This window comes from Semicossyphus pulcher, unplaced genomic scaffold (genome assembly GCF_022749685.1).
Source record: "Semicossyphus pulcher isolate SPU_LCO1_2020_fin unplaced genomic scaffold, fSemPul1.0.p SCAF_23, whole genome shotgun sequence".
Taxonomy (NCBI): Eukaryota; Metazoa; Chordata; class Actinopteri; order Labriformes; family Labridae; genus Semicossyphus; species Semicossyphus pulcher.
The window spans coordinates 1,230,750-1,257,944 of record NW_027211697.1 but is presented as its reverse complement, the minus strand read 5'-3'; the positions used below and the strand labels follow the sequence as shown (position 1 = coordinate 1,257,944).

General features: G+C 41.7%; 1 protein-coding gene across 5 annotated transcripts; it reads left to right on the top strand.

The window, feature by feature from the left end:
• Window positions 1-1,777: 1,777 nt before the first annotated feature.
• Window positions 1,778-26,100, top strand: axin1 (axin 1). Of its 5 annotated transcripts, XM_069674597.1 has the most exons (11): window positions 1,778-1,913; window positions 4,740-5,699; window positions 11,537-11,677; window positions 12,541-12,637; window positions 13,544-13,681; window positions 18,044-18,561; window positions 18,649-18,810; window positions 19,062-19,250; window positions 19,420-19,527; window positions 22,026-22,175; window positions 22,327-26,100. In XM_069674597.1, the coding sequence occupies exons 2-11, from the start codon at window positions 4,831-4,833 to the stop codon at window positions 22,451-22,453; spliced, it is 2,499 nt and encodes an 832-aa protein (XP_069530698.1). In that variant the 5' UTR covers window positions 1,778-1,913; window positions 4,740-4,830; the 3' UTR covers window positions 22,454-26,100. The 5 variants fall into 5 exon arrangements, with proteins under 5 accessions (XP_069530698.1, XP_069530695.1, XP_069530697.1 ...); XM_069674594.1 differs by lacking the exon at window positions 19,420-19,527 and having other exon boundaries at window positions 18,044-18,567; window positions 18,646-18,810; XM_069674596.1 differs by lacking the exons at window positions 1,778-1,913; window positions 19,420-19,527 and adding an exon at window positions 2,034-2,120.
• The last annotated feature ends 1,095 nt before the right edge of the window (window positions 26,101-27,195 follow it).

Sequence of the window (27,195 nt, the reverse complement as noted above, 5' to 3'; positions counted from 1 at the left end):
CATGTGAGAGTCAGTAAACCTGCATGACTGCTCAATCAACTTTATTGCTGCAATTTCCCCTTTATTGTTTATACTGTTGAGTAATGACACAGTCAGGTGGATTCAAGCTGGGCCGCTAAAATGTCGTTAGATACTCTAAGTTGAGATATTGTTGCATTCAATGTCTTGTTTCAAAGCATCAGCAGTAGTTGTTACAACGTTAGATGAAACTTATAGCAGCTCTGTGTGCCGGCTTTGTGACTTATTCTCAGGCCGACCAGTCAAAGTAAACAATTAAACTTTGTCTTACTGGCAAAGAGGCATGTAGATGGCTGTTTTAACCACTGTGCTGTTTATACAGAAGAGATATGTCACTGCTTGGGTGGTTTTCACTGTACATGTATTGGTTTTATCGATAAACACACCAAAACATGAGCAAATATATCTCAAAAGGCTTTTAAAAAACCTTCATTCAGAGCAGGATTGCTGCAGGCTGTTGCAAATTATTGCTACACTGAATGCATCACAAATGCATGTGATTGAGGGGGGCATGTCACAAGAAATTAATTATGTGTCATGGCAATATGTATATATTGAAATAAAATTCACTGTTCACATATTGCTAAAAGCTTGTAAAATCTGATCATGAGCGCTTCATCTTGCATGTTGTGATAGGTACTGGTAGTAATCCATTATGCTTTGAAGTGAACTATCAAAAGACATGATCTCTGGTATGATGGAATTTCCCTACGATTATCGTTGGTATTTATCAGGTTGTCCGCTGTTTTAGTGAAACTTCCTGGTGGTAAAAACACTTTGAACTTGGGCCATGCGCCGATTGAACTGATGAAAGCACCTTTAGCCTGTGTTACTCTCATAACCTAATCAGTCATCTGGTGCAATCTCAGTTTGGAATGAAATCCTGCAGACTTTCTGACTCCAAAGCACAAAGCTGTCCAACCTGCTCGATAAACCCTTTCCCTTTGATGCATTGTTTTTGTCACACTCAAATATCAGATATGCACTTTATATGTCTGGTTATGTTACAGGGTAGAGCTGTTGTTGAAACTGTAGTCTTCACACAGAGTCAGGACAAATGTGTCTCTGCATCTTTTTTTGTATGCAATACAAAATCTCTGCACACCTGTTTTGTTATGTGGTCTGATCTGACATGATAAATAGTCAAATTTGCACTTGTACAACATTTTTACTATTTGAATACAGCATATACACAAGACAGTCTATCCTTAGCTATTAAAAGTAGGGATGCACGATATTATCGACACGTTATCGGTGTTCTCTGCTATTAGGTGCAAAAAAACATGTGCCTAATATATCAGTATCGATATCGGATATTGGCCAAAAAATCCAATATCGTGCATCCCTAATTAACAGCAACCCCAATTAATTGCTTTGAACACGATTGCAATAAAAATGTTAAATATATTGATTTATTTTTCACTTAATAGGGATTATTTATTTGAATTCTGTTACAAACGACTTAATATTTGATTTAAAAAGATATTAGCCAGTAGCCAATACCCTGTTCTTTCTGATTATATGATATTAATGTTTTGCTGACTTACCCAAAAAAAGCAAGAAAGGGAATAGTACAACCTAATTTTTAAAAGATATGTATTTTAATTCTTGATAGGGTTGGAGAGGGGAAAAAACAGTGTACCACATGTACCAACACTAAACACTGGTAGTTTGTGTAGTGAACGGGCGAGGCGCTGTGCATCCTTGCTGTCTGTGTAGCCTCGGCTGGCTCCGCACAGACAGTGAGAGACAGCCATGGAGAGGTGGAGAGCGGACTGTTTTCTTTGTTATTTTTAAAATCTTGCAATTCTCAACTATGACACTGTTCACGGCGACTTGTGCCGGTCCAAATGCCCGATGCAGCCGGAAGCAGCAGGAAGATTTCCACCGGTTAAGTATGTGTCACTTTTTTTCCTCTCCCAGCTCAGATTGGGATTGCGGTAGTCGGGAGATATGTGCCATCGCTTCGCTGGTTGTAAATCTGCTCGGAAATTGATGTGGGATTCCCTCTGTGTCCTCTGACGGGAGGGGAAATGTTTGCGGTCGTCATGTTTTTGGTTTATTTGAACGGCTGTTAGCGGAGATAGGACAGATATTAATAGGTGAGTAGTGTGACAAAGTTGTGCACTTGTCGGTCGGCTGCTGAAAGGCCTGGCTGTGTGTGTGTGTGTATGTGTGACTGTGTGTGTATATGTGTGTGTACGGAGTTTGTTTCTAGCTCCCCTCCCCCACTCGCCGCTGCTGTTCTGCTCATTCTGGAGAGGCCAAGACATGAATGTGATGAGAGGCTCACTTCAGAGGAACAAACGGATACAGTTTCAGGATAAAAGGGACCTTTCCTGAACCGAGCCATGACCGGCTAAAATCACGCCCAAACCTCTAAATATTCCTGTGAAACCACACACCTGTGACCGCTAACCATTAATTTGAATATGCACGCGCTAACCGAACCTCTCTCGTGCCGATACAGGTAGCCATTATAGAACATTATAGAACATTATAGAAGCTAGTTTGACTTCAAGGTGAATTACTTAGCATTTTCACTTTCTTGCCATGAAATATGCTTGCATTGGAGTATCACAAATGATGTGGTTATTATAGGCAGTTTGCTCAGCACACCTATGCACAGTGCACGTGCTGCCCACACTTCAGGATAGTGCAGAGAAATGCACCGTTGTAGTGTTGTGACGTTCACGAACGATGCGATTCTTTTGAACGGCTCTTTGGTGCAAACGACGGGAACCGGGTCGTAGGTGAGATCCACTCCCCTTTATGCTGAATTACCACAGACAGCTTTTTCCAACTGCAACTCCGCTGTACTAGGTCAGGTGCAGCGGAATAATGTCGCCACAACATAGTGCCAACAGTGAGCAACATTATAACCCTCCAGCAAGTGTGTTTTTTCTTTTGTTGTTGACATCTCTGTAGTCATACAGTTGTATCGTAAATTATTGGCAAATCATACATTTTTCCTACATTATTCTGCTGTTTCCTCTTACATTTTAAAAGTGCAGAATGTGAAATATGCGTGTGTTGACACGGGAGAATGTAGTGCAGGCGTTCGCGAATCCGACCACTCTCTCACGTCGGACATAACGGCTGCGTTCCTTTCGGAGAGCCGTTCGAAAGATCCAGCTCGCTTTAAAGAGCCGTAATTCCCAACAATACACTGTTGCCAACCTTCTCTTTACTGTCTTTGTTCAATCACGAAAATGATATCTGTATTGGACAAGAAAGAGAGTGGGTGTGTCCTACAGGGAACGTGATGGCAACCTATTTGTCAGTCCTTTAAAATTATAAATCTAAAAGCCATGTACATGTGCACAGAGCACATTCCCTGTGAATTCCCTTCTTGTTTTGATTGGATAGAGCCATTATTGGGCACCATGATGTCCTGCCCACGGCTGTCAAAAAAACACTGCCTGCTGCATGGATGTGTGAATTTAATCAGTCAAGAGAAAAGCTGTTTTTATTTCGCTGTGGTAAGGAAACCAGCACTAAAATGGTCCCTGACACTGTATCTGCAGGCTTTATCATAAGCTGTATTGGTCTGTAGAGGTGGACGTATAAGCAGTGCTATGTGTTTGCTCAGCAACAAAGCTCTGGGATCAGGATGTGTCCTTGAACTAGACATTCAATCCTTAAAATCATTCGGCTGTTCTGCAGCTCACACTGCTCTATGATAGCAGAGGGATTGGAATAAGGAGAGAATATGATCCAAAGATCAATTGCGTATCATCTGCAGTAATGCTAATATCAGCTAATACTAGAGAGACTGAGGCTGCTTTGTTATTGAGTTCATATTGTAAACCTCAAGTGACTTAACCATTGTGATGAAACACTCATACTCATTTGGATGAATCCGGAGTAGCTGTGTAAAGTAATGATATGCTTCTGCATACAAATGAGAGGATACATTAACGCTTCACCATATTCATGCTACTGCCTGATAGAGAGCGGCTTCACAGCCAGACTGCACTGAAGCCACGACTCTTGGCCTGGATTACCACAGCACGCCCACATAACTCTGAATGTGACTCAGTGCTGCACAATTATAGACTATAAAACCGCTTTATAAGCCTAATGACCCCAGTTTTCAATTTCTGCACAGGTTTTCAGATGTTATGCAGAATATGCGGTCAAATAAGGTCAAGTGCATGGAATATTTTTTTGTGTGTTTTTGGGTAAAGGCTTTCTGAGTTGATGTCATCATAAATTCCAAAGTTATTCTATTACATTGATTACCTTATTCTATAATATGTTAACTGTACCAGCATTGCAAAGAATGTAATAACATAGTCCTCCTACTGGAACCCCAAACAGCCGACATCACCGGCCTATCATGCAGAACCTGCTGCATGTAAGCTACTTTCTGATTTTAAAGCTTGTCTCATAATTTTAAATCCTCCAGATTCTCGCATAATTTGCATAAATTTTCAGCCGGAAACTGGCAAAGTCATAAGTTTTTCATGAAAATCTGATCAAATGCAAACTGTGCAAAAGTCTGAAAATCTCCCTGGAGGATCCAGCGCTCTTGTAACCGAGCGTATGGCGATTACAGTACATAATTAATCTCCAGCAATGAACTGTTTGTCCGCATATTTGGCGTTTAATCTGATAATAAGTATAGAAACAATTCTCATAGTAGTGCTGTGTCAAAGCTAGCACTGCTCAATGATGTGATGAAGCTGCGTCTCATTCTATATTTTCCCTTATTGCAGGAGTATTTTTACAGCGGCGTAAGTAGAGGTCTGGATCTGATAGCGTTGCAGTGCGGGCTCTACGGGGACGTGGTTTGTGGATGCTGGGACTATGAGCATAAGCGACAAACGGGACTACTTACCAGACCTGGGTGGCAGCTTTACTGAGGATGCTCCCAGGCCTCCAGTGCCGGGGGAAGAAGGTGAGCTGGTGTGCAGCGATGGACGCCAGTACAGCAACCCCGGCTTCTCCTCAAAGAGCGAGAGCCTCAAATGTGAGGCGTCCGTGGCGACACCCAGGCGACCTGACTTAGACCTGGGTTACGAGCCGGAGGGAAGCGCTTCCCCGACACCACCCTACCTAAAGTGGGCAGAATCTCTTCACTCTCTCCTGGATGACCAAGATGGCATCCAGCTGTTTAGGACGTTCCTTAAGCAGGAGGACTGCGCAGATATGTTGGACTTCTGGTTTGCTTGCAGCGGCTTTCGCAAACTTGGAAATGAGGACAGAAAGCTTAAACTGGCTAAAGCTATCTATAAGAAATACATCCTGGACAACAATGGGATAGTCTCTAGACAGATCAAACCAGCTACCAAGTCCTTCATCAAAGACTGCGTCGTCAAGCTCCAAATTGATCCTGCAATGTTTGACCAGGCTCAGACTGAGATCCAGACAATGTTGGAGGAAAACACCTATCCTTTATTTCTAAAGTCTGACATATATTTGGAATATACACGGACAGGAGGAGAGAGCCCCAAGCTGTACAGCAATCAGAGCCCTGTCTCAGGGAATGGAAAAGGGCTGTCGGGTTATTTACCACCTTTAAATGAATATGAGGAATGGAGATGCGAGCAAGAGCCAGAGGAGCAGCCCGAGTGCGACCCCACACCGAGCAACCGGCTAACCCAGAAGCTGCTAATGGAGACGGCATCGCAGCGTGTCGCCAACAGCCCGAGATTCCAGGACAGTCGCGAGTACAGGTAAATCCTCTCAGCGATCTAGAAAGCTTCACTTTGAGCTCCGAACTAACACACCTTTTCTCTGCAAACTGCTGAATTAGAAATAAACCTGAAACCCCCCCCCCCCCCCCAATGCCACGAGCGCTGCCTCCAGTTTGAAGTGAGAACAGAGTGTGAGTTCAGCACAAGAGACAGCTCAGATGAGAGGGAGATGGTGTATTGACTCCTGGTGGAGAGGAAATGTCAGAGGCTGCAGAAGTTAACTTGTTCTTAGAAGGATGTAGTTTTTATTCTTATGCAGGTACTGTGGGAATCGTGCTCTCTTTAGACAGGTTTGTAATGAAAGAATGCTGCATTTGTTTAAGGAGGAGCTCTAATTTCTATTCTTTAATATGAGGTCTGCATTTATGGGCAAATGGTTTCCTTTTCGGAAAAAGGAAGAAAAACATTGACTGTGTTGGCCAGATATGTGTGTGTCAGAATCGTTTATATAATTTCTTCTCGGCTTTGAAAAGCATTTTTAGCCTCAAAGAGAGATGTCTAAATAGATTTACTTTGGATTAAGATCCATGCAATGCCCAATCTGCTGATGGCCCGCTGGTTGCTGATGAAAAACATTAGCTCAAAGTCAGTTTGATGTTCAATCTACAGTTGTTTTTCTGCTTCATGGCCAAACTTAACTTGTAAATTGCAGCTGCTCATCTGCATGTCCAGCATTTATCCTGCTCTGTGCCTGTTTCCTTTGATGACGGATCTTTTTGGGTTGTTTGTGAATCTCGTAAATCTGGTTAGTCGTCTTTTTAACCGTTTAACCTTTTTAACCCGATGCTTTATTACTGCACGGGACAGTTACAGTACAAACTTTTTAAACTGTTGTAGCAAACACCTGGATGCTGAGTAATGATCTCTGTTCTCCTGGGACAGGTCGTAGGGATACATTTAGGGCATGTTCTGATATTTCAACAAAGAATGATCTTGTAATCTTGTGCCGGTCCTCGTGTCCTGGAAGCTTTCAATGTTATGGTCAAATGGGTGAAATTACGGTCAAATATTATCTGCATTTATTTCACTTAAAAACACCTGATAGGCAGGCTATATCAAGGGTGTAAAATTGGGTAGAGGAATTACTGAATTGTCCCTACAATTATTGTGTCCAAACATGACTACACGATGCGCTTAACTGTTGCACTTTCAACCTGCGGAGGAGGCGTGCATGAGACAGCGATCACTCTGTCTGTCTCTGTGAACAGGGACTCCTGTCTACAGTTCAGTTCAGACACTTCACTGAATTTAAATTTACAGCGGAACAACATGTCTCATGCTCAAATGACCACTTTCTCCACTGCATCCTATACGTACTAATATTAGTTAATATATAGGCTATTAATAGGGATATATTTCACTGTCATCGCAGAGCTGGCATCCCGTGCGCTCGTGGCATCGATGAGTGCTGGTGACTCATCCTCGCCGGTAAATCCAAAATGACCAATAATGGTTCACATGGCTGGTTTAGCATATTCCTGAAGCGCTGAGGGGATGGAGTTATAATGAATCAGTGATACGCTATTTTTTTTTGTTGAACATGCACAATATTTTTTTACCGGACATTATAACAAAAGATTTTACCTGATAACAGAAACCTTGCTAGGTTTAGTAGATCACAGTCAACACAGCTCCTGTTTGGAGAAGCCAGCTAGAGTACCAACACAGAAGCTAAGCTATGTGCAGCTTTCACCATGTCACCATGATGTAACAGCTAACAGGAACATACTGTCAGTATCAACAGGCCTTTGTCATTGAAGAGATTTTGTCTTGTCAGTAGAAACAGCACAGCTGTAAATAATGTAATGAACATTGTTTGAATTGATTTAGGCTTATAACTTAATTATATAACAGAGCAGTCGTAATGCTTCTTTCTAAAGCGGGCTGTTGTTAAAAAAGCGTTCAAAGCAAATCTGACCTGAAGAAAAAAACAAGACGACACTTTGTTGTGGTTTTAGCTGACAGGGAGAATTTGAACACTGTATTCATTATGCATGAAAAGGGGTGTGGCAGCTTTGAATGACACCTAGCTGTCAGCAAGTTGTCACCTCAGTTAATTAACTTCTCTGTTTGTGTTGTTAATGCCATTTGAGTATTTTTCCATGTAAATATCAGATAGTGGCTTATTGTACTAACACGCCATCCGAGAAGTCTGGGCTCCCTTTTTTCAGTGATTGTAATTCTGGTTTTATTTAATGTTTGCACTTGCAGGTATCAGTATGGGAAAACACGTATGTTTGTATTGTTACGGGCTCTGATTTAACCAGCCTTTCTACATAAACATGTGACTTCATGCTCACACTGTATGGAATAATGGACCACTTTGCTCCTAACACAGAACACCAGGTTATGGTTATGTCCAGTGACAATTTCAATAAAGATTATTCAAAAAAGATGGCTGCTTCCTCAGAAATGTAAACAAAAAAAAGAGACACGCAGCTTCAGTTTGTGGAGCTCTACCTTGAGTGGAAGCTATGAAGAGTAAACAATGGCTGGAAGATGCAGACTGTGGTCTGTCTGTCCTGCAGTGAAGTTTAAAAGCACCTGACCAAAATTTCTGACATGCCTGAAACTTATCTGATCAGGGAAGTTCAAGTTCAAAGTTCAAACTGCATGACTGATGATTTACCTACATGACAAAAAATCATCCCAATTCTAAAATGAGTCGGGGCGCGACCAGTTTTAGGCTAAAATGATGTGAATAATTGTGACGGTGTCTGCTCAGCTTTATACACATGAGCTTTTCAAATGACAGAACAGACACGGTGCGACTCTAAGAGGCTCAGAGTAATGAGACTGTGGATGCTTGTTTACATGCTTGTGAACCTCCTGCATGAGAAACTGTAATCATGTTAAACAAATGGAAAAGGGAATTAGCATTAGTTACATGCTTACGCTTGTTTCTTTGAAAAATAAAGTGTAACGATGAAAGTAATTGCCCATTACAACTAAGCTAATGTCACTGCTTGTTAAGCTTATTATGTAATGCAGGTTAATCATCAGGAAAGGAGGAAGCCACTGGCTTTGAAAAAAGTCCAATAGAATCATCTTAGGTGTGTTGACAGGTTGCAAGGAACAATATTTACTGTTAGACCAAATCTAATGGAGGGATTTGAGACCTTATTGTTATTGCAGTTATTGTTTAACCCTTAAGACCCCAGTAGAACCTAATATTGTTGCTGTATTTCACAGAGAGCCCTTTCTTAAAGGAGCAATTCGCCCCTGGAAAAAGCTACTGTCAGTCAAAGCTGGTGTTCTCTGTAATCTGTACCATAATGGCATTAGCTCCCCATAATAGCATGATACGACTGAGGTTGAAAATCGGCGAACTGGCCCTTTAAATAAGAATTTTTTCTCATCTCTCTGTGTCTGCTTCTTGAGTCAACTTTCAGTGAAGTCAAAAAAGTTCCTCAACTTGATAAGAAAGACCTGTCCCAAACTTCATCCCACACAGCAAAGTTATAAGAATAAACAATGACTTGCTAGTGGGTGTTGCTGGGAGCTTTTTTCCTTTCTTTTGGATACTCTGGGTAGGATTTAAAAATGTCAGGCTCTCCGAGGCACTAAAGGGTGTTGAGGGTTAAGTTGTAATAATGTGTGTCACCTCAACAGAACAACTGAAGGATGTCCCATTATTTGACCTCTGCTGCTGCAGCACAGGAAGGACAAGAATGAACATCAGCTGAGAGACAGACAATACCTCCCTGGAGTCCAGTCCCAGAAAGGGCTGATGATTTCTAAAATATAATCACTGATCTAAAATCTTACTTCTAGTTGAGGTTTTCTCATTAGATTCTTCTGTGTTGGCTTTCGGCTTCTTGGGTTGATACCCACAGAACCTAAGATGAATCAAATGATTTTTTTTTTTAGTACAAGATTTTAGCAAAACATAACCAAAGGCAATTTTGTTAAGGATCAATGTTTGCTTGAGATATGAGCAAAAGGAAAAAGTCAACACAGTGAATTACTGCAGGCACTCAGCCATGTGCATGTGCGGATGTGGACAGTGTATAAAAGCAGTGAAACACAGCAGCTGAAACACAGTTATGAGCTTATTTTCACATCATTATTTCAACAATCAAGCATTTGGCTGGAATTACAAAAAGGTGCTTCATTTTTAAAAAGCCTTTTAGCTGCACCCGTTGGGTTTTTGTAAACTAAATTCTGCATCAGCCGTGTCTGATCTCTTCAGAGACAGGCAACAAAGCACATTAAATAGTCCTTTAGATGAGCCTTTAATGGAAGGACCTACACACTCATTAATGTGAGAGACAGCTCAGGTTTGTTTTCAACTTGTTAGTTGTTCTCTTCAAAGAAAAGACTTTAATGGAAAGTGTCGTTTCCTTCTGCATGGTTAAGACAAAGACAATATGCAGTTGTGTTACTGGGAGGGTTTGGATATCATTTCTATTTTCCTATCATCCATTTGTCGTTACTCCAAATCCAGTCTGATGCATGATTGTCCAATTATGTGCAATTATTTTTTCTTTCACTTCTTATCATCACAAATGTCGTTTCGTACAATCGCAGCTTAAAACTCTTTCTCTGCAGACCGCATGTTTTATTTGTCCCCAACCCTTCCCCAACCTGCCGCTTGAATAATTCACTGTTGTTGAATGTAGATGCTAATGAAAATCAGTCGGTCACAAAGGTTTCATTTTGAACTCTGGCGGGGGGGGGCTTCTGCATTCCAAACAGGGAAATAGCTTTGGATATGCGCTTCGGGGAATTCCAATTTGAATAAAAAGAGATGATGCCCGACATCTTTAATTCATGTGTAAGAAGGAGTGTGTTCAGTGAAGTCAGTGACTCAGAATGTAAATGGTGTCAAATGAAGCCTGCCCGTGTCGTTCTTGAAGAGTGTGAATCAGATAAAGAGCAGCAGTTAAACCCTGCGCTTCAATACTCCTGTAACATAATTGTTGTGTACGCAAAGGCTGTTAAAATACATCAATAGATGGTGTATTAGAAAACACCTGTATACTTTGTTGGTGATTTATTTCATGCACGACCTTGACCAAGATCCCCTTGATTTAGCATGTTAAACATCCATTCCATGTTTCTTAAATGAGCTTACATGTTGCTAAATAAAAACATCTAATCGATAATCATTTGTAGTCCTATGTAAGTTCCCTGTGTCATGTAGGCCTTTAAGTGTTATTTTAAAAGCTATCATGCTTGTTGCTTTCTGTGCTAAAAAGAATCATAGCAACGTTGCAAATTCAGCGCTGATGTCAAAGGAATCGCACGCAGCCGGCTGTAGCTAAATAATGCTGTGAGACGCTCCAGTTGGCCATCAGTCATGGCTTCAAGGCTGTTTCCTAACCTAGAGCGCATCGTGGGAGCGGCTAGTCACCTTGTGGCGCCTTTTCACCACAGCGCCCTGTCGATGCAGGCTCTCCACCTGAAGCAGGATGAGATGGCACACACAAAGCACGGCCTTATCAAGTGTTGTAAAACCCGCTGGAACCACGTTTCTGTAATGTTTGTACGCCTTGTTGAACAGAGGTGGGCTATCGTTGCCGTCCTCTCTGACCGCTCTTTCACCAGCCACAGCAACGGGATTAACCGTTTAAGCAATGGGACGAGTAATCGGTTAGAGAAACATACATGGAAGGCAGTTTTTTGTGGGTACATACAAACCTCAGACATATTTCCTTTTACATTTACTAACTATTCTTATAAAACAATACTGTTTGTGATATATTAAGGATTGCACCAAAGGGCTGTGTACTGTCTTTGTTTACAAAGTCATATCTTTGTCTATTTCTAAATAATATTTCTCAGCATCTCCTGCATTTCTTCCTCTCTTGCAGGCATGCACCGAGTCGGGAGCCCCTCCACCCGTACTCCGTCAAATTCGTTTACGATATGGCTCCTGCAACCAGCGCCATCGATAGTGAGCAGCAGAGCATGTCCAGTGACGCAGACACAATTTCCCTCACCGACAGCAGTGTGTAAGTATCTTCTCATAAAGGTGTTACCCTGTAAAGGCTGTGCCTGGCTGCATTTTTGGCTGCAACACCCAAATGTAAGGCAGATGTCAATACTATACTTAGTATTACGAGTTGTTATTTTAAAGGAAGGCGTATAGCACTGCTCAAAGACAGAATCGGCTTATAAATTGCCTTATTGCTCGTTAAAGCTGTTAGAAACGGTCTCTAATAGCTAACTCTTAGCAGTCATAAAAGCATGTGTTATAGAATATACAGAAAATTCAAACGCTAACCTACTTAGTTATTTTGCAATTGTGACAAAAGGACCTATTTTTAATGTCTGTACAGCGATTCTTTGTTGTCATAGCTCTTAATTTCTTCTTGTTTTGGCACAGGCCAAAGGCACTGTTCTTACCATCTGCGATCACTCGCACAGGATTTGTATTTCAGTTGAATGTTCTGGTAAAAGATGATTTACAAAATACTGTTATCTAGGTAGAGAGATGGCACAGGGGTATAATGCCACAGGAACTACAAAGCTTGCACAACTGGACCCAAATATGTTTGAAGCTGAAAGCATGAGAGGCTGATTTCAGCTAATTGGTCCTGAGCTCCCTGCACAGGAGAGTGTCAAACCCAGCATGACCAATACCACATGGAATTACTGACTCATGGATGTGTTAACATGTAGCTGTAATCTGCCAGACCACTTGTGGTGAAAAAGGGACACAATAAACCTGTGAGAATGCCCGTCCCGCTGTACTGATTAATCAAGACTTATTCATTTTAGGCAAGAACGCAGCGGAAGTCTTTGCACTTCAAAGCTGCCTGTGTTGTTTATTCATGAGCATTTTTCATGAACATTTCTTTGTTGTTAATTCCAGAGATGGGGTACCACCCTGCAGATACCGCAAACAGAATCGCCGGGAGATGCACGAAAGTGCCAAAGCAAATGGGCGAGTGCCACTACCTCATATTCCAGTGAGTTATTCATAGGTTATTTCCCTTCCCTCTGACTTTCTGCCTCTACACCCTCTCTCTAACTGTCTGTCTCCGCCGTATTTTTCTCCGCTCCAACATTGGAGATGTGCATATTTAAGCTCTGCTGTGTCGCAGGGCCTGTGATGGAGTATAAGAATAGCTGATGGTGAAAGAGAAGGCTGTCTAAATGCAGCTTGATGCTTTCCTAAGCTGTGTGTGCTGAAGCCTAGCAGACATGATTCCTCCCCTGTGACAGCCTGATGCCTCCCTCTGCAGCTTACGCTGTCTCTTGGTAGGAAAACCCGGCCCTAATTAGGCCTTGGAGAAAGGAGTCAAATTAAAACTCCACACGTAGCATCCTATTAGGATGCATGAATTGACTGTATAGTGAAGCACAAATCCCAGAAGCAGAACTCTTACTTTTCCCTGCCCCGACAAATTTATCAAGGCTTCACTTCATTGGCAACAAGATTGACAAGAGTTATTTTTTGAAGTGTCGGCTCGTTTTCAACTTCTTTTTCTGCTTCCAAATCAGGAGATAAAAGATGTTTAATTGTGATGATTGTAGTTCATTAATTTGTGCCTGCAGGAGAGGAAGTCTCTCATGTCCGAGTCAAGTTCAATTGCGCAGCACATTTTACACATATAGGCAATTTAAAGCACTTTACATGCGTGCAATCAAGCATTAAGATGGGGCATGAACATCCAGAGTGACATCAATGTATTTCCCTTTGGATGTTTAACACTTGACACTGTCTACTTGAATGTTTCCTCCTCATGTTTGAGTCTCTTCATGTGGTCACTGACAGGATGTAAGGGGGTCAGCGTGGTTAAACTGCCCATATTGTGTTGGCAGTGGCAAAAATTCGCAGAGCGCTCTCACAGTTTGACATTTCTTCCCCCCAGCGCACAAACCGGATTCCAAAGGATATCCACGTGGAGCCGGAAAGGTTTGCTGCAGAGCTGATCAGCAGGCTGGAGGGCGTACTGAGGGAGAGAGAGGCTCAGGAGAAGCTGGAGGAGCGGCTGAAGAGAGTACGATTGGTATGTTCATTTTATTTCCTCGGCCAGTGCCTACTGTTTAAAAGCACAGGCAGATCCACTGTTTAGGTAATTTGGGTTAACATGTGAATAAGCAGTAAGCTGTTGCAGAGGTTCACGTTGCAGAGCTCTGCCTGTGGACTAAATGAGTTCTTGAGGGAGTTCAGGAAAGGGACAGGAACAAAAATGTTTTGACTCAGAGACTTTCTCAGCTGCTTCTACTCAGTAAGTGAATAATATTAGTGGCCGGGGGGAGAGGAAAATTGAAGTATGGATCCCTAAAGGAGGGGCAGTTAAGGTCTGCAGCTAACATTTATTTTCATAGTGGGTTTAATCTTTCAATTATTTTCCAGATAAACGACATCATCACAAGGAAAATAATAAAATAGAGGAAACTAAAATGATAATTTCCCAGAGCCTGTGCTACCTTATCTCCATAGGATGGGCTTACTTACCAATAATCTATGTTGGAAATGTCAGACGGAAACAGGAACTTATTTTAAAAACAATTTGGGAGAGTAAACTTATTTACCTGTTTTGGGAAAAAGTATTAGAATACATAGAAAAAACATAGGTTTAAAAAAAATACCTATATCACCAAGACTATGCATACCTGGAGACCAAACAGAAATGTCCAATATATCAAAATATGACTAAAGGTAGGGTTGTCACGGCTACCTGAGTGATCCTCAGATCATGAAAAAAGTACAGCTTCTCTGGATCTTAAAGGGCCAGTTGCGCCGGTTTTCAACCTCAGTCCTATCATGCTATTATGGGGAGCTAATGCCATTATGGTAGAAAAAAAATGCCATTTCGCTCTGTGCCTTTAGAGGACGCTATCCGCTTCTCCAATGGGCCCTGGAAAATCCTCGCGGAGGCCAGAGAGCTTGCTAAACTACACTTCCTCAAACTAGGACGCCCGACTCCGATGTCATGTCTCGTTCAAAATCGTCAGGTTTGAAATGTAGACTTCAGACCTGAAGATTTTTTTAGACGACCCACCGGTATATTCTCGGCATATTTTGGATTCTGTACCGCTCTGACCCATTGCCTGCAGCGATCAATGTCCTTGACTGGAAAACGGTAGTATTTCACTCCAGCGTCTCTCACTGGGCTGATCCTTTCAGAGGGAGGGGCGCAATGCACGCTGGGTGTTGTAGGAATGTAGAATGGGCGAAACCACAAGCTGTTTGTACAACTTTCTCCACAGCTTTGGCACCAATTTCAAATATTATTGCTTCTATCGATTAGAGAGAACACCAGCTTTGACTGGCAGTGGCTTTTACTAGGGGCAAATTGCTCCTTTTATGAAAATGGATGGAATTTATGTTAGAAATAATCCTATGAACAGATGTTAGAATCAATGATGATGGGGAGATTTTTAAGAGGCCATGGGACTATTGTCTCACTCATAGCATCCCTGAGGATCTGGTTGAATTGCTGTAATTGCTAAACATTTGTTAATTTGGCTGTTTTGTACGCGCAAATGTATCAACGGCCTTTGAATATTTTGTGATTTAAAGTTTTGACACTGTCAGTTTGTATATCTTTAGACAGATAAAAACTTTATTAACAGAAACAGAGTTAACTTGAAACGATTCAAACATTTTAAACATACGTTTTCTCTTTTTTGCATTCTCCTGCTTTCAAATAAAGGTTTGTCTGAAGCCCCTGGTTTAGGCTTTTAAGTCTTTTCTCACCTGAATAACTGATTTGCTCTAATAAAAGAACTGTTAAATAAATGATGGTAGCGTATTGAGAAGCAGACTGTACACTGAGTAGAATCAGATATGTGTGTGAGATACCACCAAAGCGAGATGTGAGTCTGGCCGTCGGGCTTAAAGTTTCCAGGAACAAAGCCGACTTAAATCCGTCTGGCCTTAATAAAATTAATGAGGCTAGCCATCTGAACGGGGAACAAAAAAGCAGTATGAATCACTTGGAGAATTCCATCGCTGGCCTGTCAGCGGTCTGGCTTTGTCGATGAATCGCGTGGAGCACCTGCACACTCGGCCACTTGTAAGCCTGGAACAGCGTGCCGCCTGTTTGATGTCACTTGAACGGCGATGAAATGGTCGCTGCCACCACAAACGAAATCTCCCTCAGTACACGGAGCCAAGTATTAAGTCTCAAGGCAGACAATTTAGGTGGTTTGGACCCAGAAGGAGAGAAGCTGCCATCACACGGCGAGTGGTTCGCTTTATTAAACCTGGAGGCGAGCATGAAATGACTGCCTTCATGTAGTGACACTCTGTGCATCGAGAAAAGGAAATGTAAACTTCGGATATCAGAGCTTTTAAAGATGAAATGATGCAGGAAGAGTTTCTGTAGCATAAAATTAGAATACAAAAAGCACTTCCTGGTTGTGATTTCTTGATTACTTTGAGAGAAAAGTTTTATTTCATGAGGAGGTGAGTGAGTTACCCTCTTGTGCCGCAGCTTATTCACAGTCTGCTACCAGTGAAATAAAAGCTTCACTTAGCGCGATGCACCTTGAGGCCGAGCTATGAAGTGGATGATTCACTGAAATCTGAGAAGCAGCCTGCTGTTCACAAAACAAATCAATGGGAAAAGATTTGTGAGCATCGCTTCCCTGAATTTGATTTTTATTTAGTGTTAAAAAGAAACAAAGCATGCGACTATTTAGGCAACACTCCCGAAAAGACGCTATTGTCAGTAAAGCTGCAGTACGTCACGGGATGTCGAGTATCTGCTGTGGTTTTCATGTTGAAATGGGCCTTAAATGAAGATGTCTCGGTTCCACGAATAACTTCCAGTGGGCTCAGCTAGCACACATATCTGGAGCTGTAGCAGAGAAAAAGAGATGGATGAATTATTAAAGACATGCCAGAAAATCTTTGGCTCCATACTTCATCTTTTACAGTATCGATGAGTTTAAGAAAGCAGTGGGCACAGCAGGACGAGAAACTCTTTTCTGTCTCGTTTGATGGTGAGCACAGGTCAACTCCGTTGGCACGGCCCTTTTTTTTCAAAAGTGAATATTTTTGAAGGTTTATTTAATTATTTACACAAAAGACATAAAAAGTTTGTGCTCGAGCTGGCTAAAAGATAAAAGTGAAGCCCCTACCTACTGTTGTCTTTCCACGCCGTCTCTTTATTCTCTCTCCTCCTTTCTCTCTCTGCCAGAGCGTTTCTAACTTTGTGCAGGACACACGACGGGGAAAAAAGCTCTGCTGAAACTTCTCCGGCTGCGTTATAACACTTTCTCGCCATTTATTTTTAAAATCAAAAATAAATATAATGAACTACATGTAAAATATGCAGCTTCAGTAGAGAAAATATTGGATTTAGAATTGAATTTATTCAGATGTTTGGAATAATGGTGTTAGGCTCTTGTGTCTTAAAGGGATAGTTGATGTGTTTTTAATGGGGGTTGTATGAGGTACTGGCAGGAGTACCAACAAGGAAGCTAAGCGCTGTACATGGTACATGGGGCTGTGCGACACATACAATAGCCTTGTAAGTAAAGTCCAACATATAAAAATTTTGGTCCACGCTATATTTCAAAATATAATCACCACTTCACCCTGACTTAAGACAGCTCTTTCTTTTGGGACTATGTTTTTGCCCAAACAACAGTCGTATTCCTACGCATGCCGTGCAATGTGTTCAATCAGCTGTTTGGCTCAGAGAGTGCTGTGGCGAGCTCTGACATAAATCAAGCTCACTTTGCTGTGGGTTTTTTTTTTTCTCGGACTGGCCTGGTCAGCATCTAGATTTGACATTTCTTTTATTTATCTCTACATTGTAGCTAGCTGCTCTGAATGTCAACATTACACAGGCAACACTGAGACAACTCCACGTCTACAGTCATCATTCTTCTAATGACTCTGATGTGAAACCAACGCTAAAAGCTCCACTTACTGAGAGCTCTGCTCCAGCTGTAATGTCTCTGTGTTCTCTGGTTAATAGAAGTATCCTCTTGTCCCCACCGTGAACAGCGTCACTTGCACTTGTCAGTACACGAAACAAATACACAAATGTGCAGTATGCATGCAAACTGCTTCCCACCCTTCTGATTTGACAGATGGTAAAGTACACACTTAACTAGATTATAGTTTTAAAAAAAAACTGCAGTATTTATGAGAAGAGAGAAAATCTGCCATCTACAGGTTGAACTGAGAACATCATATGCACAGAAAAATGCTCAGCTGTCTCAAATGTGTGAGGAAATTAGCTGTAAAAGAATAATATTGGATGACAGTATGTACATGGCTTGGTATCTTTGTTGGATGTAATATATCTCAGATGTTCGTACTCTGTTTTTATAATATGAATTTAGTCCTCCAGAGTTTTATTCCAGATTATTCCTGATGTATTATTTTGTGTGTTTCTGCTCTACAGGAGGAGGAAGGTGATGAAGTCATGTCCACAGCCGCAGCATTATCCAGTCACAGGTTCCCCCCTGGTGCTTATCCGCAGAATTACACCTCCCGCTATGCTGACTTCAGCTACAGTGGTGCTTTGATGGGAGACTCCCATGAGGAGAACCCTGAGAGCATCCTGGACGACCACGTCCAGCGGGTGATGAAGACCCCCGGCTGCCAGTCGCCAGGCACAGGTCGCCACTCTCCCAAGTCACGCTCACCGGACGGTTTCCCGGGAGGCAAAGGGACTGGACCGTCCTCGGGCCAGGGCAAACATCCATCCAGGCACGCTCCGAAGGGAGAGAGCAGCCACCTGCACCACCACAAACACGTTCACCACATGCATCACCCTGGCGTCGGGAAGCCCAAAGAGCAGGTGGAGGCTGAGGCGGCCATGCACAGCAGCTTTCCCTGGAGCATGGAGGCGAGTCATTGTGGATCAAAGTCTCGCAGCTACGCTGATGGTATGGGATCCAACCCCATGGAGCACACAGGGTACAGGTACGCACTCAGAATCATTTCTTTTCTTTCTGTCTTAAAATGCTTTTTGCTTACAAGTTGTTCTCTTCCTTTATACAGCAGCAAAGGAGGCACACAGTGCAAAAGAGCGATGAAGAAAGGAGAGGAAGTGCGGCCGTATGACACGCCTGCGCCTGCAGAGGAGATGGAGAAAAACCAGAAGATCCTTCTGTGGCTGATGGAAGGACAGAAAGAAATGGTTCAGCACAAGAGGAGCCCGTACGGGTCAGTGATGACACGTTTTCACATTAGTGCGCGCATCTTCAATCTTAACATGCACAGGCAAACAGCCCTGTTACACTGTGTTCGGTCTTAAGTATTACTGGTTGAGTCACCTAAAAATAAAGCTTTCCTTTTCCACAACAGTATTTCTGTTTGTTTGTGTCCCCACAAAGTAGAGCAAACATAACAAAAAAACACACTTGCCTCATTTAGTTTGAATGTTTCAATTCAAAATGTATGTCTTTATGTTTTAGGAGTACGACTGGGTCCAAGAGGGCCACGGGCCATGAGGTGCGAAACAACGTGCAGCCGTCTCACCCGTTCATCCAGGATCCCACCATGCCCCCCAACCCAGCTCCCAGCCCCCTCATCCAGCTGGAGGAGGTGCGGCGGCGGCTCGAGGAAGAGAAGATTAAGTCTGGAACGTTACAACCCAAGCAAAGGTAAGAAGGCGCAGCTGTCTGAGCATCAGAGTCAAACGTCCTGTTGATCATTTCAGTTTCAACAGAATATGTTTAAGTTGATCCAAAGGGCAAGACCCGTTTGTGTTCTAGCCTGTGTGCTCCTTAGTGCAGTTCTTTGTCTAACTGCTGGGGTTGTTCGGTCCCTCAGGTATGTGATGGAGGTGATCCAGAGGGGTCGCACCGCAGTCAGGCCTGCACTGTTCCCTCCGCTCAGCGTGGTGCCCGCCGTCTCTGACAGCGAGCTCTCCGAGCCCGAGTATGTCCAGTTATTTTCTCCAAACTCCCCATAGATCACGGCAAACCCACCTCACCTCCCATCCTCATTAATGTTAGTTTAGTTTCCCAAGACTGTGTGTGTGTTTGTAGAACCACTGAACGAGACATTTAGTAATCAGTAATGAGCATTTCTCTCCTCTTTGTTTCTGTAGTCATAGCGTCATGTCGCATCCCACACTCTATCCATGAGTTTGTTTTAATGGTGTTGGTGTCATTTCAGACTCAGCCAGCATCCATAAACTCTTTATCAGGTTAAGGTGTTAGCTCCAACAGTGCTACGAGATGCTAAGACTAGCATGGTGTCAGGCGAGTAGCATTTTCCCAACACAGCCTGTACTTTGCGAGATTGGAACACTCCGGGGTGCATGTTCACACCTGTACTACGGCCACTCATTAAAGGAAAATGGTTAAACTGTTGACTCAAGAGAAAAGACACCATGTCAGAAACTACGCTATATCTCCACCCTGCCATCTCGCTGATGATTCTCATTGAAGAACAGAGAGGGGCTGACAGACGTAGGAGTGTATGCTTCCTGTTTTTGGGAAAAGGGTTTTTGAAGTCCGTATGAAGTTTCAGTTGGATGTCCCTCTGCCCTCTCACATGGGTACTTAGCAGATGGAAGGGAATAGGGGAGCTGTGTGAAGCAGATGAAAGGCAGATTACGGTGCACTGCCAGAGGGGAGAGCCTCAGGTCAGACCTGTGAGGACTCAGGGATCACGGCTGACTGAACATTTCACATCCTCTTATGTCCAAGCCTGAAAGTGCCTGAAGGAGGAAGTAGAAGATTGGAATATACAGTATTTATATTTTAATTCGTGAAGCAATACCTGCAAAACATACCAGTGAAGCAAAGAAACTTAGAACTGTAGTAAGAATAAGCAATGATTTATTAATATTTCTTTACTACATTGATTTACATTCAGGATTTTCCAGGTGTGATACTGCCTGTTCCCCCTTGGACTAAATCAAGACAACATTATGTCAACAGGAAGTATGATGCTGCTATAGATTCATTGAGTTACCTGTTTTTAAGCTTATATTTGTATACAATTTAGAAAATGGACACCATTAAAATTTTGCCAGATAAGCTAGTCCTAGTTCACAATTAGCATTTTGACTGAGTTCTGTGATTTATGGAAATTAGAGCTATTTGCCATTAAGGGAGGTTTTGACTGCAGACCGTGTTGATAACTAACTTCCTGTTGTTAAATCTCACCTGTCTCTGTTGCCTCATGCAGTGTCTTCGCCCAACTTCCAACCATCCCCACTCCCACCCCTCAAACTTCTAACTTATATTATGTCAAGAACTATATTAATCTAAGTTTCTTGCATAATAGCGAGACATGGAAATGTCCCCTTAAGCCACCTCCTGCATGTCGTCTTCTGTTAGAGGACAGATGGATGTTAGGTTGTGTGAGTGTACACCCACAGTGATGTGTTGACTAATCATCTATGGACAACCTTTAATTCAGTACTAAATTAAAACATTGCATGAACCATATTATTGCTGAGACAAAATGCATTAATATGTGAAACTTTTAGTAACTTCATGAGAGTATCAGCCTGCGAAGAGGTTACGTTATTTACAGTGCTACAATCTATGTAATTCAAGTGGGTGCAGAAGAAGCCAGGGATAAAACATTTGAGGTGACTAAGGATAACATTACTTCATTGTGCGTCCTGGCACACCCAGAGGCTGCTGCCATGACTGATGATCACCCTTTAGACTCAGTTGCATGCATCTTTAAAGTTCAACTCAGCACAAAATATATTTCCCTCTTTCCTTTGGTGGTATTGAGCCTTTTACATATTCTACTATTTTACTTACTAGTTCCCCTTCAATATATTTTTAACTATATGTCCTTTTTTAAAACCGTGCTTATTTTTGTTTTATACCTATATAAACTGTCCTCTGATAGCCTCTGTGTTGACACTTCATTTTTATCTTTCTTCACAACTTATAAGTGCCCGACCTGTGCAGTCATTAGCACTCAGTCATGTGAACAACAGCTAGAGGAAATTAGCCTGTGTCATTATCTGATTCTCTCCATGTAATTACACAGATCAATTAGACAGATTTGTTCTTAATGTCAGGAATTTTTTTGTTCAGAATAATGAGACGTATTTGTAAAACGGTATGAACGAGCAGTCGACCTCGGTTCACAGTTTAACTCAAATTCCAAGTGTGGTGTTGCTCGTATCACAGATGGATGTTCGTCTCATTCTTTATAACAGTCATCTTCATTTCTTTTCTTTGAGTGCTTTGATCTTTTTAGTTTCTTTTCCATTATTAAGTACTGTGTAATTTGACCATCGTCATCCTTTCCACAGCTGTGTAAAAATATGAGCATGTTTTGATTGTCATTCCCCTCACACTTGTCTGTCCTTATATGTTAGGAAAAAAAAGTACATAAATCTGAAAAGAGTGGAAAAGATTCATGTTTTCTAAGTCTTTTTCTGTCTTTTCCCTTTGCAGACATAAAGCCACTAAAAAGCTGCCCTGTGAGAACATCACTGTGGCGTATTACTTCTGCGAGGAGCTGATACCGTACAGGACGTCTGTCAAAGGGAGGGTCGTCACACTGGGTCAGTTCAAAGAACTGCTGACAAAGAAAGGAAATTACAGGTGAGGTTTGTGCTGCTTTTTCATGTCTGTGGAAATAAAACTCCTCACAGTCAAACCACAAGTTGCCTTAAAATGTTTTTAGAGCTCTAGTTGTCTGGTGTTGTGAGGGAAGTAATGTGGAGATGTTAACTTTGCTCGTTGTCCGTTTCAGGTATTATTTCAAGAAGGTAAGCGACGAGTTTGACTGTGGCGTGGTGTTTGAAGAGGTACGAGAAGATGACGCGATCCTGCCCATCTTTGAGGAGAAGATCATCGGGAAAGTGGAAAGAATCGACTGAAGCGTGCATGTTGAAAAGAAATGAGTGGAGAAGTCGAGGCCGATTGGATGGCGAAGAGGAAGTGTTGAAAGGTAACCGGAGGAGCTGATGGGAAATGGATTCGGTAGAGAAGTGGGAGGTGAGGAGCAGAGCAGCGGTCACAGCTGATGACTTGTGAGGCTCGGTAGCACCACTGCAGTGATGTTGGACTAGAAAAAAAAAAGACCTCATTCACTTCTGTGGAGCGTAATGTAGCATTGTTAAGCTAACTAGATAAATGAAGAACAAAATTGCTACTAAAGCTACATATTTTTGATATGATGTAACGACACGTAATTTTTCTATGTCTTGGTACAGGATGTGTACAGTTTGTGCTAAAAGATAACAAGATTTTATATCTATTTAACTATTTAAAATGCTCATTTTTAATCCTATTGAAGCAGGAGCGTCCCCCTGATGAAGACGATCAAAATCCTTACGATAGGGCTGATGTTTGTTTTGTTCCTCATTCATTGTCGGAGCCCTCTGGACTCTAATATGTGTGCTATTCTTAGTGTTTTTAATGCTTAACTTATCAGTACTTTATTTTGTGGCATTAAGTCAGCCTGCACTTTCATTGTATTTTATACCACTGACAGTGTCTCAGTGTAGACGTCAACATGAAGCACCAACTGTCACCAGAACAATGAAACCCTTGTACAGCCTCCTGCAGCCCAGTCCAACAGCCCCTTTACAATCAGTGTTGTAGTACTCGAGTCCAGGATTTTCAGGACTCGTGACTCGACTTATACTCGAGCACTGATGACTCGGACTTGGACTCAGACTCGATCATTGACAGGATTTGGAGTCATAGGTATTCGCTTTTACGCATGACGCACAGCGCTGTAACTTCATTGATAGTTTAAATCTCTAGACACGCCGACAGGATCAGTCCGAATCTAATTCTAATTAAATGAAATACACATCCAAAAGTTTGGAGTGAAACAGTCCTCCTTTAAAATCTTTAGCTCCATCAGAGCTGATTAAAGTTTTATTTTAGATGCTCAAAGTGTATTCAGTTCTCTCTGGAGTTTCCTCTGTCCCGTCAATGTATAACAGTTTAAATCAGCTTTTAGTTTTGCTGCTTAAATGTCCCATGATATTTGCTGCAGTGACATTACTGCACGCATGGAAACATTTACTGTAAACAGCTTCTCTAATCTTTTAAACTAAATAGTTGAAGACATTCATTCATCAATACAACACAATAAAGAAAATATCTGGAAAGCCGCACTGCTCGACATAATTTACAATAATTTATTGATCATTTGGCTCCGTGTTTTAACCATATCACACCCTGTAAGACTTGGGTACAGTATAAACATGAGGACTCACAGATGAGAGTTAAAGCTCAGCTTAGTAGCCTTTAACATAATTTAACCTTGAGGACGCGGACGTGGACTGAGGTAACGGGAACTCGACTCGGACTCAACTCGTATTCTTCTTTGGTGACTCGAACTTGAACACTAAACTCGAGGTTCAGTGACTCGACAACACTATTTAAAAAAGAACTTTTAAGAATGTTTAGTTTAATTAAGTTTCATAATGAGGCTAACATTTTATTGGACTAATTTAAAATGCAGCATATAAGAAAAAAGCAGCTCAAACTCTGCCTTAAAAAATGACCATAGAGTAGAGTTGTATGCTGCCTGACATTATCTCATTGTCTCTATTTAATGTAGGACTGTTGCATTACTGCGTATGGGGTGTTTTATTTTGCTGGTCATTTTGTGTGTACTGCATGTTAATGTAGCCGACAGCTATGTTTACGTGCACTTGTCTTCTACTGTATTGATTTTGGCCCCAGTTAAAGTTTAAAGAAATTGCCTTTAAAAACACAGTTGAAGAAATAAATCTGTAAAAAAAAAAAAAAGATATAAATTGAAATTGCAAGGTGAATATCTATGCAAGCTGGTTAATGATGTTGTTGCCCAAATGCAAAATGTGCATTTATTTCAATTAACTCTTTGAAAATGTAACATTAGAAGAATGTTTAAAGTAATTAGACGCTGCACAGGAACAGTCAGGCTTTTAAAAGCCTCTTCTAAATGTTTTATAACTTTGATAATCAATCCTGATTGTGGATGAAAAAGTAGACCTTTTTTTTTAAATGGTCAGTGCCATGAAAATTTCCTAAACGATAACTCTTCAGGTGCCATTTTGCCAATTCTTTAAATGATTTCTAGTTTAACACTGAAACGCAACATTTTTGAGGTTAATTTTCCCTGCAGCAACACAGGTTAGTGCATGAGACAGGGAAGAACAGCTGCAGGCTTCATGCAGAGCAGAGAGGCTCTTCAGCCTGCTCATCAGAGGTCATGTCGCAGCATTTGAATGAGAAGGCAGCTGAATGTTGTTAGCATATGGATACATGTAATGAATATCACATAGGCATATTAAAACACACTGTAAGTACCCTTTAACAGTACATATTATATTCATGAGCGCCACCTGACTGAATAATGTTATTTCCAGCTTCGACATGCTAATTTCTCTAATCTCTAAGATTTCATCTTCCACTTTTAATCACTGCTTAGATGATCGATCAGTTAAGAATGAGCTGGAGCATATCTCCAACCTGTAGCCTTCTCTAGCTAATCGCAGCTGCATCTTGTGCCTGGCAGGATCGAATCATTTAGGGCGAATGATCTACTTTAAATAGATCACGTTACACCAAAGAGAAACAGTAGACGTAGGCGCACTCTTGAATTACCCTTTCACAATAAAATTCCCCTTTTTCTGGCGGCCGCACTTATTATTTGATATTCTATATATTTTTATGTTCAGACATCGAAGCTGTGAAACGAATAGTTCTGTCTCAGCTAAATGACATCCCCATCCGGCGCTATTCGACAATGTAAATGACACTTTTGCACTGGGCAGACTGAAATGAAAAATCACAGCACAGTCAGCTAAGAGAGGTTTATGACGTTGCAATTCAAGGCCACTGTGTTTTCTCTCCGCGCCTCCTGATTATGCAGGAGTCGATAGGGAGGAATGTGCAACAATAAAAGCCTTTTTTGTTGTGGAAAAACGAGCAGAAACAGACGTGGACCTTGAAACCAGAGTGCTGTACGGTACGTGTTGCTGCATTGAAACAAAGTGTAAGAAATATCTCGTATAATGCTGCCTTTTTTTTTAGATTCCTAACTTATATCAGTTTAATATATTAAGTTCATCAGCCTCCTGAGGTCCTTTGTCTGTTAAATTATCCTTGTTTTGAGTTTTTATTGTTTGAAATATAGAGTATCAAATCTGTTGTGATTCCTACTGTGAAGGCCCCAAAAGTAAGCTTCCCTTATTTAAGATCAATGAAATGTATATAATAAACATCAGAGTGCCTTTATCGCTACGCTAATGATGTCTGCAGAGTGACTTTCAGACAAATATGGGGACATGATTACCAGAGAGTTGCTTTATATATTTTTTTGTTTAGAGTTTTTTTATTTTTTTTATTTTGCAAAGTCGTTCTTGTTGTTTTGTCACTGTTTTTGTCACCTTTCTATGTAAATATGTACAACTGAAAATGTCGTCAGCCAGCAGCACATTCAGAACCCCTGACCTGTTTCTGCTCACTAACTAGCATGGTTACCGTTTTAAGGTACCTGGACAATAAATACATGCAATAAACCAGCGCTGGAGCTCTGAGTGTCATTGACTTCCATTGATTAAGCTTGAAGAATCTGCAGCACACACAAGAGCATTTCAAATATGGAAGATGTATTTGTGTGAATCTTTAAAAAAGAACCGCAGTGTCGGTCACAAACTGAAGAGGGCGCTCTTACGTTACTGGTAATATTTGTTTCTTTATTCCTCTCACAGATCTTATTCAAATAAAACTGTTTGGCCGACAGTGAATGAAAGGACTTCCTCTGGATAAGAAGAACATTATTGTGAAATCCTGCTGAATACCTGAGCAGACTGGAGGAATGGAGCCCCACAGACACCGCTCCCTTATCCTCTGGCTGTTAGCATATTGATGTGGAATAAATAACTAAAATCAATTTCCTGTAGCGGTAACTTTACAAGGATCTGCGCTGCTTATACCCTGACTTTGGTGGCAAACTAATCAACATTTCATACTAGAGAGAGCTGATTAGATAGACAGGATGTGTGGAGCAATTAAGGCTACAGCGCTGCTGCTGCCATGTTGTGTTAGTTAGCTGAACGGTTTCATTAGCAGGCGCATGTTAGAAAACAAAAACAACCTCTTAGGGTGACATAAACATGCTGGTACAAAGCTTTAAAGCACTCTGTAGAACTGAATCGAAGATATAGATAATACATTCACAGAATAGTTTTGGTTTTAATGTATGTAACACCTGCAGATGGTTTTACTGTGTATTTTCTACCTACAGCATCAAAGATACTGTACAGCTTCTCTGACTACCTGTGGAGTCTTAAAGGGCCGGTTTGCTGATTTTCAACGCTCTGTGCCTTTGGAGGACGCTATCTGCTCCTCCAGTGGGCCCTGGAAAACTTCCGCCAGACTGCATAAAACGCGTCATCTGGTGCAGGCCAGGGAGCTCGCTACACTACACTTCCTCAATCTAGGATTCCAGCCTCTGTTGTCTCGTCTTGTCTCGTCATGTCTCATTAAAAATCTTCAGGTTTGAAATTTAGACTGCAGACCTGAAGATGTTTTAGAAGATCCACCGGTATATTCTCGTCTTATTTCAGATTCTGTACCGCTCTGAGCCGTTGCCCGCAGCGAAACGGTAGTA